The following is a 15,080-nucleotide window of genomic DNA, read 5'->3' as shown; positions in this document are numbered from 1 at the left end:
GATACACTTTCTTTCGTTCTCCACCCCAGGGACTCTTGGTTGCATGGCCTTTCAGGCTATGACCTCTCACTCTCATGCTTTGTAACTTAAGTTTATGCCTTGTATAATGTAGCGTTCATCTTACAAAATAATTAAATACACATTCCTTTCTTGACTGCCTATTACTAACTCAACTATACTCTCTTGCATATTTGATCTTTATGGAGTCAGATCAACAGGCTAATTGCATAGTCTTATAATGGGTCCCCTGAGGTATGTACTGTGCCTTGCTAAGGAATGATTAAAACCTGTAATACTACAGCAATAACATAACTTACTATAAGCCTAATCAAAGTCCACATACACCAAAATGAAAGTATGAGAATCTATCGCACTATGAATCATACATTCGTAGGAGTTCTGTGGTGAATGAAATGCCTTTGGTCTGTCAATGGTTTATGTTGCTTATTGGTCTGAAAATGGCACCTTTCCTCCTTATTGACTTTTACAGGGTATTTCTGAAAGGGCAGCACAGCGCGTGGCCCTAGTGTGTTGAGGGAAATGTGTGCGTCTTGTGTTTTTCCACCTCCCCCTCTCTCTGACATGGTGTTGTTTGCGTTTCAGAGCATTGGTGGGAGAGCGCGAGTCGAAAAATCCCTCACTAGTCTAGTAGCAAGCCACAGGGTCCATCAGGCTTCCACAAATGCCAAAGCTATTAATCTGTGTTACAAAAGACTCGCTGCAGAATGTATCCCAATTTTGATGCAAGTGTGACGTGTGGGAGATCTCGTAGGTTCCATATCAGTAGAACAGGATCTACTGGTTACGAATGGTTTTAGAGAAATATTACCTTAGTCTAAACAAAATGCCATATGGGCAATTGTTTTTTATTCTTTAGGATGTATTTTTCTGAGCAGATGGTTCCAAACCAGCCAGCCAATTCAGGGGAGACAAAAACCCATATATTCTCTCCGGCCATCTCTCCCCCCGACCCCTGCCATCCTCAGCTAGGTGAGTGGTTCCTTGCGCCAGAGATCCCAGAGATGGAGGTGATTGGCTCTGAGGACCAAGAAACCGCTGATAATGAAATATGGCCTCCTTCAATAAACAAGATAAGGGTTGGTTTTATTTTTTCTCCAATGACTATCAGTTCCACAGGATCAAATGCATTTCGGTGTACACGGACGTGGCCATTCCATCCATATCAACTAGCCTCCAGGCCTCAGCTCAGTGAAGATCTTTAAGGTCTTCACACTGAAGAAAAAAAGCCACCTCTGTCACATTTCAGATCTAAAAAAAAATAAAAGTTAGTTTAAAAGTAAAGGTAAAATTATATCTGATAACACTGCAGTCCCGTACTTTCGTTAGTGCGATGAGAGCCCAACTGTGACGTGTATCAGTAAGAATAATTACATGGATTTAGCATGAACAAAAACTACATCCCTCCATTTTCCAAACATGTCCCCATGAGGCTGTGGTGAGTGCCTTTCAGAGGGCTGGTTAAGGAACAGATGAGAGGGGGTTTAAATGAAGCTACAGGGAATGGGTTGAAACTCAGTTAATGCTAGTTTTACTACGCAGAGGAGAAGCAGTCAAGACCGTCAAGTTTGTGAACAACAAGACTGGAAAAAAGACAAAACCGGGGGTTTAAAAAGGAGATTATGTCACAAACTACAGGAAGGAGGAGGAATGAATGTCTCAAGGTGAGGGAGACTAATTAACTTGGATGGCATTGCTAAATTAGTCCAGCGTCGATGTGTCTTGGAGACGCGGCGTCGCCAGGGATGGGTGGTCCCGCTCCAGTCAGACGACGAGGTGATTGGCGATGATGAATAACCATGGTCGGGGAGCACACAACTGAACCCCCGCTGTCACGTTACATACCAGCTCAGTGGTATCGTATCACCACATCAAATTAGCCTTAATAAACACTAACAAGTCGACAGAGAGATAATCAAACTTTTATTAAATGACTTCATCTTCTGTACATGCATAATGTAGAGAGAATGAGGTGTGTGTCCCTTACAGAAAAACACGTCACATGAAGTTCATGTGACATGTAAAACAACATGTGAGAACATTTGTGAAATAAACGTGACAACTTGGGAAGCAAAATGTCAACGTGACACCATTAAACTACACTTGACAACATTTGAGTAAATGTGACAATAATGGGGAGGCAAAACTAACATGTGATCGCATGAAACTACATGTGACAACATTTGAGCTTGACAAAAACCTTCAGGGGACCATGACAACATCATCCCAATAATGTGCTAAAAACATCCCGGGGGACATCTTTGAAACAAACCGGGAACTAGACAAAACCTCCAGGGGACCATGACACAACATCCCAGGAATGTGCTAAGAACGTCCTGGGGAAAATCCTTGGAACAAACCAGGAACTAGATAAAACCTCCAGGGGACCATGACAACATTCCAAGAACATCCTAACAACGTCCTTGGGGACATCCCTGGAACAAAACTGGAACTAGACAACAACAAAAAACTCCAGGGGACCACAACACAACATCCCAATAAAGTCATTGAGGAACATGTTTGTAAGATGTTCAAGACCTTTGTTTTACAATTCATCAAGACGTAACATGATGAGTAAATACATGATATGGAGGTTTTAAAGTAAGTAGCCCGCTGTTTCGCTAAAATAGTCAAATCTTTACTCAAATGTCAATGATTACATTTGACATGATCACCTAGTAGTTAAGTACTGACTTTTCAATATGAGGCCACCTGGGATTTACTGGCTTTTCAATATGAGGCCACCTGGGATTTACTGGCTTTTCAATATGAGGCCACCTGGGATTTACTGGCTTTTCAATATGAGGCCACCTGGGATTTACTGGCTTTTCAATATGAGGCCACCTGGGATTTACTGGCTTTTCAATATGAGGCCACCTGGGATTTACTGGCTTTTCAATATGACCCCACCTGGGATTTAAACTCTTAACATCGTCTGGATTTGTGGTAAACTGATCTTTCTGTTGTGGCACAAACTCTGAAGCATTCCCCTACATCGCTGCACTTACCAAAAGAGTGCTATCTACACTGCCATTTTACTTATCAGTTCATCTGACTATTCTCTCATTGTTTAACTCATTTACTTATTGCAGCAATCTGAGGGTTTTCTGTACAGTTGTCTAATGTTGGAGGGTATATTATTCTGTTTTAACATTACTCCTGAATCACACCGATAAATGCACTTTTAACAAAACAGATTTACTTTGAAGTCCAAAGTGTAGGAATATATCGGAATGCCATGAACGAAGAGGTTGGGAGTTGAAATCCTCGGCGAGGACATGTGGAATAACAATTACTGTATAAACAAACATACACAACGTAATCATGTATGTCAAAGTGTGCCAAATATGGGAGTTGAAAACATTATGTTAAAAGCACCGCGTGTGCATTCTAACAAATCTGTTTTATTTGCAGGGCATCACCTGTGAAATCTCAAGTGAAAAATATCCCCCCCAAAAAGATTCACATTTGAATAAAAATGTGAAAGGTTCATGTGAAACTACACGTGAAATGTTCCAAAAACACATGGTTTCACATGTTTTTTCTGTAAGGGGTGTGTGTGTGTGTGTGTGTGTGTGTGTGTGTGTCTCTACCTACCGGTAAGAGGGGTTTCTATATCGAGATGTACTCCAGTAAAGTCTAAAACCTAAAATCTTTACCAAGTACATGATGCAAGAGCCACACATTTGTTTCAGCACAACATGGGCCCCTGTATGTAATGCAATGCTCTAAATACAGCTGGGTAAAGTAATAGAACTACTCACAGCCACATCACTGTCTTGAGAAATACAAAAGAAGATGCATTTCAAAAAGTATGTTCCTTCAGTTGATTTGGTTACAACAAAATGCACTGCAGTAGCTTACTCTATAACTCTTGCTCACGATATACCAAGAGCAGCTACACCTATCAATATTGCTAACAGAACAAGCTGTAAACGCTTGAGTTACAGATGCAAAACGGATTTCAAAAGATTCCATATGTATTTCTACCGGGGTGTAACCTCAAGACCTCTCCCCATCAACAATACTAGAATATTTCATTTTCAACATTGAAATGGCTATAAAGCAAAGAATTAATGAAAACAAATTGCTTGCTTTTTATGATTTATAAATGGGGATATATATATTTGAATGACTTCAGGTTGAAAATATACCACCTGGGTTAAAAAATTAGGGCGTGAATTGAGTATGGCAGACATCATATCCTAGCTCAACACCAACAATATAAAATAGGCTACTAAAATCATTCAAATCCCCATTAAAAGGCAATAGCAGTTTAGCGTATTATGGCAGAAGTCAATTTAGCTTGTTTTTGTTCTCCGAATATCATTTTAGAGTTTTTAAATTGTGTAGAAATGCAGTAAATAAAGCTTCAACTTTATCTCCCCACCAATGTCACTGGCATACCCTAAGTTTAGCTGAAACGACCCCAGTGATTAAAATGTACCAAGTATAAATCGGAACAAGAGAGTAAAAGCGCCATCAACATGAACAGAAAAAGCACCAGGCTTTTTTTTTTATCCCCTTGGGGAGATGGAACTAATGGATTTCCAAAAAAGACCTCCGTAAACGTGCAAGGCATTATGCCTACTTTGGCTGATGGTAGCAGGGATTTTGTCTTGAATTTAGTCTAAATGACATAGGCTCCATCACAGAGCAGGTTGTTTCACGTGCAGATGGAGACCAGGTTTTAGTGCTGAGATGGATAATATGGTCACTGGACTGACAACGTATTTACACTGTAATGATGCAGATGAACAGAAGCAGAGAGCCGGTTGCACATAACCTAGGCAAGCATTATATACCTTGGTCAACAGATCATTAGAGTCAAAATGTCCAAGACCTCTTTTAGTTCCTAAAACAAACAAAACATCCCTCATGTGCTCGGTGATGCACCACGTACATTCAATTTCCTTTTTAAGATTCATCAAAAAAGAACAACAAATCTAAATGGCCTATGTACAAGAGATTTACATTAAATATACCATCACAGAATCTTCTTTAGACACCCCATTGGATCTAAATAGGACTAGAGCTCTCAGTGGCTTCAGGTTCCCCTCAGAACAGAATAAAAAGGTGTGCATATGACACAAAGGCTCTAAAAGCTACTTTCAAATGTCCCCTTCCACCCAGCGACAATAACAGAGACACCACTGACACAGAGAAAGGACATGCTGGACTTGGGCCGAGGGTAGAAAGGGAAGGGTGAGAGCAGGGTGTGTAAGAGCTTGGGAGGGGCACTCCGTTGGAGGGAGGGGTGGTTTGTTCTTTTTGGAAGTGGGGATCCGTGGCCCGTTGGGTTCTACCTCGTCAGCTGGCCCACCACCTTCAGGAGAGTTTTGTTCTCCTGCTTCAGCTGCTCATTCTCATCCTCAATGTCATCAAGGTCCTGCAAAACAAAAACAAAGGCGACAGCTCCACTTCAGCTTGATCTAAAGGAAGTCATTTACTTTCATTATGCAAGATCTGCCTTATTTTTACCTCAGAGAGTTAGCTTGTCAGTTTAGAAAAAGATGAGAGTGAGAGGTGGAACGAAGAGTTTCACCTCCCGGGTCTCTCTTCAGCAGAATTGCCTTGATAATAACAAATTAAACTTGAACAGCTCCAATTAGACACAAATGAGGAGCCCCATTGCCATGACGCACTCCCATCAAAGCGCTGATCTAAAAGTGACACTTCTCATTTTCGGCTTCCTCCATCACTGGCGGAAGCGACAGGCGACCGTCAAGATTAGCTAAGCCGTACTTGTCGGAAACTTAAAAAGCGAGGTAGTCTGCGAATCACACACTGGAGGTCACAGAGCCACAGACATGCTGTGGCTACAGAACAGCTCACTGTCTGAGCTCTGACACAAGGGGAGAAAAGCAATCTCATTTCGCATCTGGCGGCTGCCTCCGGCATACCATTTGAACCTTTTTAAGTTACAACCGACTAATAACTTTATTCACATTTCATTTAATCTCCCAAAATAGATTATATCCACATGTACTTCAATTTGCATGCACCTGCTTGAGCCTGTATTCTATGTAGCCAACACCCAGAGTCAGATGTTTTCCAGGGTCATATCATCTGCCAGCACCTCAGCCTTATCCAAGCCTTCCCTACAAAACAAACTTTGCTAGTGAGTCACAGTTCAATCTTCAAGCGCCGCGAGAAGGAGACGCCACACTGGATCTGTTCCTTATCTCCTGCCATCCCATCAGGCTTTGCAGTAACCTCTCCGAGGGACATTTCTGATCACTATCGCCCCGGCGAGTGTTCCCACAGGGAGGCTGCCTCTTATGAGGTCCTGTTCATGTGATGCTATCAGGGGTCTCTGATCCAACAGTTATATGGCCTCCTCCACATGGCTCATAGGCTGTAGACTGCAGTGGCTATCTTAATGAAGAAATGTGAAGATAATAAAGAAAGCCAGGCATTGAGGACACTTGCAAGTTCCTGAAATGTGCAAAATCAACACTGTTCGGCAACTGTATTTGTTGGCAGGGGAGACTCGGGGCTTGTTTGCATTGGAATGCCTCATCGAGGAAGGCTGCAAACTCTCTTTTGGAATATTTCAGAGTATTTGGAATATTTCAGAGTATTTGGAATATTTCAGAGGCCTCCTGCTGGGTTTCCCAATGCCAAAACATGTGACACAGATAATGTGAGCAGGGGTCATGCGATGGGGAGAGTTTGTTGATGGTCTCAGAGTGCTGGGAACACTGGACCACTGGCCCAAGATTGTAGACTCAGGAAACAGAAACTCTGACCTCGGATTTCTTCTCAATATGCAATGGCAGGAGCTAGACAATGATATGAAACCTTCAAAGTGAGTGAATGCCATCCATTTTAGAAAGATACAAAACAACATCGAGAGAAATGCTAAGGAATGTGTTTCACTGGATATTTGCCTCTGTATACAGTGTGGGTCTACAGTAGGTATGGAGACAGGGTGTGGGGTATTTGTCTCTCTGTACACAGTGTGGGTCTACAATAGGTATGGAGACAGGGGGTGGGGTATTTGCCTCTGTATACAGTGTGGGTCTACAGTAGGTATGGAGACAGGGTGTGGGGTATTTGCCTCTGTATACAGTGTGGGTCTACAATAGGTATGGAGACAGGGGGTGGGGTATTTGCCTCTGTATACAGTGTGGGTCTACAGTAGGTATGGAGACAGGATGTGGGGTATTTGCCTCTGTATACAGTGTGGGTCTACAATAGGTATGGAGACAGGGGGTGGGGTATTTGTCTCTCTGTACACAGTGTGGGTCTACAGTAGGTATGGAGACAGGGTGTGGGGTATTTGCCTCTGTATACAGTGTGGGTCTACAATAGGTATGGAGACAGGGGGTGGGGTATTTGCCTCTGTATACAGTGTGGGTCTACAATAGGTATGGAGACAGGGTGTGGGGTATTTGCCTCTGTATACAGTGTGGGTCTACAATAGGTATGGAGACAGGGTGTGGGGTATTTGCCTGTAGGCTGTCACAGATCGGACTCCCTGGTGCCAAGGAGAAGCAATGTAATTGGTCTCTAGAGAAAGAAGCACATGACACAGCTGTCTCTTTACATTCAGTCTGTGGATTTAGCCTAATGCGTGGACTACTAAATGGTTACATAACATTCAGGAGCATATAGGAGAGGAAATGTAGTAACTCTTGACTAATGATGAATTAATTATAGGCTGATAACCCTAGTGGTTATAAGTCACGTTACATATCAGGGGATGATTGAAATCAGACTCGTACTCCACACTACAAGGGTTTCTCTTAACCACAGCATGTAGAATGTTGATTGGCATTAGGACTCTTGACATATAGCAGGGGCCTAGTGTTTTCTTCAGACTAGATCCGATAAACTCTCTGTCAGGGAAGGGAAAATGTCATGTTTTGAAAAGGGGAGCTGTTTTAAGTCAGGAGGCACAGAGCGAAACTAAAAAGTTGTTTCTCCAAACTGCAATGGGGTGCAGGGGAGTGAAACTGAAGAGCTCTGCACCTCGAACGGGTCTGCATATCGTTTACTTCAGGCTCTGTAGACCAAAATCGGATGGGGTTACAACCCGTGTGGTTGACAATGAGTTTAAAATGTTGATAAAACACCAATCAGATCCAGTTCAGAGGTTGGGGTATGGGAGATAAAGAGAGCGAGAGAGAACATGAGAAATGACTTTTTTGGGGGGTGCCTGTGTGAGTGTTAATCCTTGCAAGCGCTGGATAATTGTAATCTTCTGCTTATCCGAGAAGCAGCTTTACAATATCAAGCTGATTGCCTGCAGATATGGACGTGGTAATTTGGCAATCGGTTCTATTTAGTCCTCGGCTTCACTCAACACAGCTGTGAGAGACTGAATTGCTCCAAGTTTCCTCTGCAGTACACAGTTACTAAAAATGACAAGCTTTCAACTGACAATTAAGAGAAACTATAATAAGATTAAAGTTGCAATATGTAACTTTTTGGGTGACCTGACCAATTCACATAGAAATGTGTGTTATAGATCAGTAATTCTCATTGAAAGCAAGTTGAAGTGGTAGATCTGTTCTACGTGTGCTATTTATATGCTTCCCTTAAGTTACATTTTTGCATTTTCTTTCTTTCAGTTTTGTACACAAGCTTTAAAACTGAAAATAAAATATTTTGGGTTATGAAAAATATATTTCCCAGCTGTTTAAATGGTACAATGATTCTCTACACTATACTTGCCAGTTGCCACAAACTGAAATTTAGCTAACTATTAGAATTTTTGCAACCAGGAAATGGCGGAGCTATTTCTGCATAGTGCATCTTTAACTGTGGCAGGATAGAGATGTCCATCAAAGGATTATGGGCAAAAAACCCCACATAGGTATACATTACTATACCTGTGTTCGAGACTAGAAGGGCACCATACATTATCATTTAAGTAGCATACTATTCATTTACAGTGCCTTGCAAAAGTATTCGGCCCCCTTGAACTTTGCGACCTTTTGCCACATTTCAGGCTTCAAACATAAAGAAATAAAACTCTATTTTTTTGTGAAGAATCAACAACAAGTGGGACACAATCATGAAGTGGAACGACATTTATTGGATATTTCAAACTTTTTTAACAAATCAAAAACTGAAAAATTGGGCGTGCAAAATTATTCAGCCCCCTTAAGTTAATACTTTGTAGCGCCACCTTTTGCTGCGATTACAGCTGTAAGTCGCTTGGGGTATGTCTCTATCAGTTTTGCACATCGAGAGACTGACATTTTTTCCCATTCCTCCTTGCAAAACAGCTCGAGCTCAGTGAGGTTGGATGGAGAGCATTTGTGAACAGCAGTTTTCAGTTCTTTCCACAGATTCTCGATTGGATTCAGGTCTGGACTTTGACTTGGCCATTCTAACATCTGGATAGGTTTATTTTTGAACCATTCCATTGTAGATTTTGCTTTATGTTTTGGATCATTGTCTTGTTGGAAGACAAATCTCCGTCCCAGTCTCAGGTCTTTTGCAGACTCCATCAGGTTTTCTTCCAGAATGGTCCTGTATTTGGCTCCATCCATCTTCCCATCAATTTTAACCATCTTCCCTGTCCCTGCTGAAGAAAAGCAGGCCCAAACCTTGATGCTGCCACCACCATGATTGACAGTGGGGATGGTGTGTTCAGCTGTGTTGCTTTTACGCCAAACATAACGTTTTGCATTGTTGCCAAAAAGTTCAATTTTGGTTTCATCTGACCAGAGCACATTTTTCCACATGTTTGGTGTGTCTCCCAGGTGGCTTGTGGCAAACTTTAAACAACACTTTTTATGGATATCTTTAAGAAATGGCTTTCTTCTTGCCACTCTTCCATAAAGGCCAGATTTGTGCAATATACGACTGATTGTTGTCCTATGGACAGAGTCTCCCACCTCAGCTGTAGATCTCTGCAGTTCATCCAGAGTGATCATGGGCCTCTTGGCTGCATCTCTGATCAGTCTTCTCCTTGTATGAGCTGAAAGTTTAGAGGGACGGCCAGGTCTTGGTAGATTTGCAGTGGTCTGATACTCCTTCCATTTCAATATTATCGCTTGCACAGTGCTCCTTGGGATGTTTAAAGCTTGGGAAATCTTTTTGTATCCAAATCCGGCTTTAAACTTCTTCACAACAGTATCTCGGACCTGCCTGGTGTGTTCCTTGTTCTTCATGATGCTCTCTGCGCTTTTAACGGACCTCTGAGACTATCATAGTGCAGGTGCATTTATACAGAGACTTGATTACACACAGGTGGATTGTATTTATCATCATTAGTCATTTAGGTCAACATTGGATCATTCAGAGATCCTCACTGAACTTCTGGAGAGAGTTTGCTGCACTGAAAGTAAAGGGGCTGAATAATTTTGCACGCCCAATTTTTCAGTTTTTGATTTGTTAAAAAAGGTTGAAATATCCAATAAATGTCGTTCCACTTCATGAATGTGTCCCACATGTTGTTGATTCTTCACAAAAAAAATACAGTTTTATATCTTTATGTTTGAAGCCTGAAATGTGGCAAAAGGTCGCAAAGTTCAAGGGGGCCGAATACTTTCGCAAGGCACTGTATAATACAATTGTGAGCATCCTGTCGGGAAGTATCACCGCCTGATACAGCAACTGCACTGCCCACAACTGCAAGGCTCTCCAGAGGGTAGTGAGGTCTGCACAACGCATCGCCGGGGGCAAACTACTAGCCCTCCAGGACACCTACAGCACCCGATGTCACAGGAAGGCCAAAAAGATCATCAAGGACAACAACCACCCGAGCCACTGCCTGTGTACCCCGCAACCATCCAGAAGGCAAGGTCAGTACAGGAGCATCAAAGCTGGGACCGAGAGACTGAAAAACAGCTTCTATCTTAAGGCCATCAGATTGTTAAACAGCCATCACTAACACAGGGAGGCTGCTGCCTACATACAGACTTGAAATCATTGGCCACTAATAAATGGATCACTAGTGACTTTTATAATGCCACTTTAATAATGTTTACATATCTTGCATTACTAATTTCTTATGTATATACTGTATTTTATGCCATCCATTACATCTTACCTATGCCGCTCGGTTATCACTCATCCATATCTTTATATTCTTCTTCCATTCCTTACTTAGATTTGTGTGTATTAGATAGTTGTTGTGGAATTGTTAAACTACATGTTAGATATTGCTGCACTGTCGGAACTAGAAGCACAAGTATATCGCTACACTCGCAATAACATCTGCTAACCATGTGTATGTGACCAATAAAATTTGATTTGAAAAATTGTGAAAGTAGATCTAGCCTTGCTACTCTAACATCTGTATAGTAACCTCTTCAAAATACCTTAAACTCTCAGTGCCTTAGAGGCTGCCCACCCTAGCCCACATCTACCCTGTCAACACTGGTTGACTCTCTCCAACACTCCCCACTCTAGCCCAACTCTACCCTGTCAACCCTGGTTGACCCTCCCCAACAATCTACCCCACAGCTACCCTGTCAACCCTGGATGACCCTCTCCAACACTCCCCAGCCTAGCCCAACTCTACCCGCTCAACCCTGGCCGAACCCTCTCCAACACTCACTCTATTCAGCAAGTCAATCTCCTCCTTCAGCTTTCCAATCAGGTCGTCTTTATCCTGGTGGGCTTTCAGCAGCTGCTCGTTCTCCTGCCTCTGTCTGGCCAGCTCCTGAGAAAGAAGGGGCAAAGAGCTCTGTTAACGTTAGAACACATCCTGCAGCACTTTGGTATGGTCCACATACACAGACAGAGAGACAGAGACAGAACAAATATAGAGGCCTCATCCATGTGGAAATATGGTCACATTTCAAGATGATATTTACGCTGCGAAATGAAGGCTCGCCAGGAATCCGCCTCTCCAACTTAACTTTGTTTTTTACTACAGATAAGCGTGAACTGGTTTCCATGGAAACCCATATAGCAACGAGAAAACATCAAAACAATGTAGCATGATGACCATACCACGGCGACCATAAATCTTCAGGCCGCGGAAGATACATTTTATTTTATGGAGGGTTACCCGAGTTACATGGGTAACTGAAGGTTGAAAGTAATACTTTCATTATCATGATGAATGACACTACAATGCGATACTCACAGCAATCAAGGGTGCTGCACATTTGTCAATGTTGTATAAAGCTATGAAATCTACTGCATTTAAACGAGCCAGAGACCAACGACAGAACTTGCTGAAATCAATACAAAACTAAAGTGCACTGACTGCTCTCTCGAACTCGCCAGTGATGTGCAAACTCTCCATTTACAGGCGTCGTGGCAAGTGAAAGCAGTAGTTTTTCTTTTAGAAATGGACTGGACAGGGATGACATTTGAGAATCTAAAAAGTGATTGAGAGGGAGGACAGAGTGTTTCATAAGAACAGGGTGATGGGGAAGAGAGAACTCCAGTAAAATACATTCTCTGACTGAACGCAGAGGAGTTATTGCAGACAGGAATATAGGAATGCCTACATCTGACTGAAGACGAACAGCGAGGCCAGACTGGGCAGACGCTCAAACGACTCAGAGAGGAATTCATCTTTTAAAAAGAAATCCTCAAGATTTAACAGGATGCTGATAGATGCTTTAAAAACAGTTATTGCAGCAGGGCCTTGGGAGAGGAGAACTATCAAAGTCTCTCTGCCCCTGTGACGGATGGACAGAAGGACAAACAGGGCTTTCAGGAAACGTGAGATGGATATAGACAGAGAAATAGCAGTCGACGGGAAGGATAACAAATACCAACAATAAAAATGGTCAAATGTGCCAAGAAGCATAACAGTCATTCTGAAATAATCAACTAAAACATGTCATTTTAATATTTACATCACAGTGACATTATAAACATTGGATAGTGATGATGGATAGGCCTGTGTTGAAATAGTTGTCAACCAGTGAACGACAGGCCTAATGCAGAACCTTCCCCCAGCTATGCTTGCTTGCTTGCACTAATCCAATGCGTTCAATGCATGAGGGGGAGTGACCGAGTGCACGTTTCTGGGGGAATGGTAGAGCAAGCCTAATTTTGAGTACCTTTTCCAGTTCCTCCATCCTCCTCTCCAGTCCTCCGGCGTTGCCGTGGCGGTTGCCGTGGCGGTGTCGACTGTTCCCCCCCGCCTCCTCCTCAGAACCAGGACCTCCAGAGCTGCTGCTGCCACAACACACACATCAATACTTCTGACCAACACCAATGTCCATGCTTTCAACACTGACTTACTGTTGGGTACGGTACACGTTCACAAAAACCTGTAGTTTGTGAAGTAAATCCAATAAGGAACGTATAAACCTTTTGAACGTTCCTTGACATTCAAAAGAATCACATAAAAACTGAAAAGCTGTTGTAGTGTATGACTCAGAGCCTGTTGAATGCACAATACAGCTCTAATGGTCAGACTTAAGTGTGAGGAGAACAAGTACTTATACCTTTTATCCCATTAGAACATAAAAGCTGTCAGGGTTCTATCTCAAAGGGCGAAGAATGGATTCTGAATATGAGGCCATTTCAATATGACTATCTTGAATGCTGAGATGTGTAAAGAGTGCCCTGCTTAAATCCACTTCATGTCATTAGCAACAAAGCGTCCCTATTCATCGGCTAGTGAAAAGAGGTGCTCCGCGGTCCTTGGTCTGCTAGTGAGGAACAAACAGCTCTCTCCCCCTTTCTCTCTCTCATTCTCGCTCTTCTCTGAGAAGACTCGAGGGCAGCGAGGGGAATATTGGAACTTATTTCCTAGCGGCTTTTATTTCAATAATTACTGACGTGGAAGTCTTGGAATGAGTTGCGCTCCTCATATTTTTACCCATGCGGATTGTGCCCGGTCCAATAACTCTCTCCTGGAATCAAATTATTGGGCAGCCGCTGGGCTTCGCCTCATTGCTTAAGAGGGTTGTCTGCATATTTCTCAACAAGGCCCACAAAAAAAAAAGAAAAAAAGGGAAACTTCTGGAATTGCCACAGAAAACCATAATATTCCATTGTATTCCACCTGTAGAAGTGTGTTCAGGCTGCTACCTACTGGGCATTCTATAGACCAGTTAAGAGAAGAGTGATCCCAGTCTCTGGAAGAGTGCAGTATGTCTGCATTACAGAAAAGGAAACTTCAATATTTCTTAAACGGGGTTGAATACCTACTTATCCTGAGCAGTAAATATATATACTTTCCCGAGACTACATGATCACAAGCTCCCTAAGAAGCAGAAATAGCAAAAAAATAAATAATAAATCAGACCATCTCTTTTATTTAGCCAGGAAGCTCCACCACTCATAATACAAACACTCATGTAGTAATGCAGTTTTTTGGGGCTATTTGACATTTACTTCCTCAGTAACTCAGAGGCTGAGCCCACAGAAATTATTTTCACTCACTCTTTTCAGAACTAAAGAGTGTTGTGCCCATTGCTTTTGATGATAGAGAGAAAGTCCTTGAAATGCTCTCCATGGCACTTTCCTACACCAAGTGAATGACATGTTTTTGGCTGAATGTCTTCAAGGCCACTCCACCCTTGTAAATGCAAACACACAAACGCTCTACATCCCTCTGTCTCTAGGGCTTGCAGCATCTGCCAGGCACCCAGTCTAAACGGCCATGCCCTCAGTGCTAATCACCCCACTCTGGTCCATTAGCGCCCCGCAGAGACCGCACGGGAGACAGGCAGAGGCAATGATCCACTCTTGGAGGTCTCAGCAGTTGGGGGTTGGAGAGGAGAGGCAGAGACCCAATGGCCACACACAACAAGCATTGAGATGCCTGGTGTGGTCTGCTAGCAGAGCCCAGTGGAACAGAGAAGGCCCATCCATCTTAAAGTCATAAGCCATCTCCAGACTGACAACCAGCAACAGGCTGATCACTATAATAGCCCATATCAACCATAATGATAGTGTAGTGAGAGAGGATGGTGTGAATGCATTAGCAGCCTGTTGTATAGTTTCAGTGGAGTTCAGAGACCGGGTTGTCCAATATTTCCACCATCTTGTGGCGCCCACCTGGCAGCCTCTCTGCGCCACAACACTGGACCATCCGACAGTGGAGGCCAGCCAATCACAGTAGGACATCATTACTGGGCCAGATTGGGAGCGTCAGCCGGTGAACTGGGCAGGGATCACACAGA

General features: G+C 42.8%; 1 protein-coding gene across 2 annotated transcripts in view; it reads right to left on the bottom strand.

Annotated features, from left to right (window-relative positions):
* Nucleotides 1–1,924: 1,924 nt before the first annotated feature.
* pawr (PRKC, apoptosis, WT1, regulator) overlaps nucleotides 1,925–15,080 on the bottom strand; it is a 79,679-nt gene continuing 66,523 nt past the window's right edge. Inside the window, exons 5-7 of one of the 2 annotated variants that reach the window (XM_021563854.2) lie at nucleotides 13,005–13,122; nucleotides 11,540–11,644; nucleotides 1,925–5,407 (exon numbers count right to left, since the gene is read on the bottom strand). In XM_021563854.2, the coding sequence (XP_021419529.1) occupies nucleotides 5,321–5,407; nucleotides 11,540–11,644; nucleotides 13,005–13,122 (310 nt within the window). In that variant the 3' untranslated portion in view covers nucleotides 1,925–5,320. The remainder of the gene's footprint in view (nucleotides 5,408–11,539; nucleotides 11,645–13,004; nucleotides 13,123–15,080) is intronic. The other variant, XM_021563855.2, reaches the window with a different exon arrangement.

This window comes from Oncorhynchus mykiss, chromosome 15 (assembly GCF_013265735.2).
Source record: "Oncorhynchus mykiss isolate Arlee chromosome 15, USDA_OmykA_1.1, whole genome shotgun sequence".
NCBI classification, from domain to species: Eukaryota; Metazoa; Chordata; class Actinopteri; order Salmoniformes; family Salmonidae; genus Oncorhynchus; species Oncorhynchus mykiss.
The sequence above is the reverse complement of the archived record's forward strand: the minus strand, read 5'-3'. Positions and strand labels throughout refer to the sequence as shown.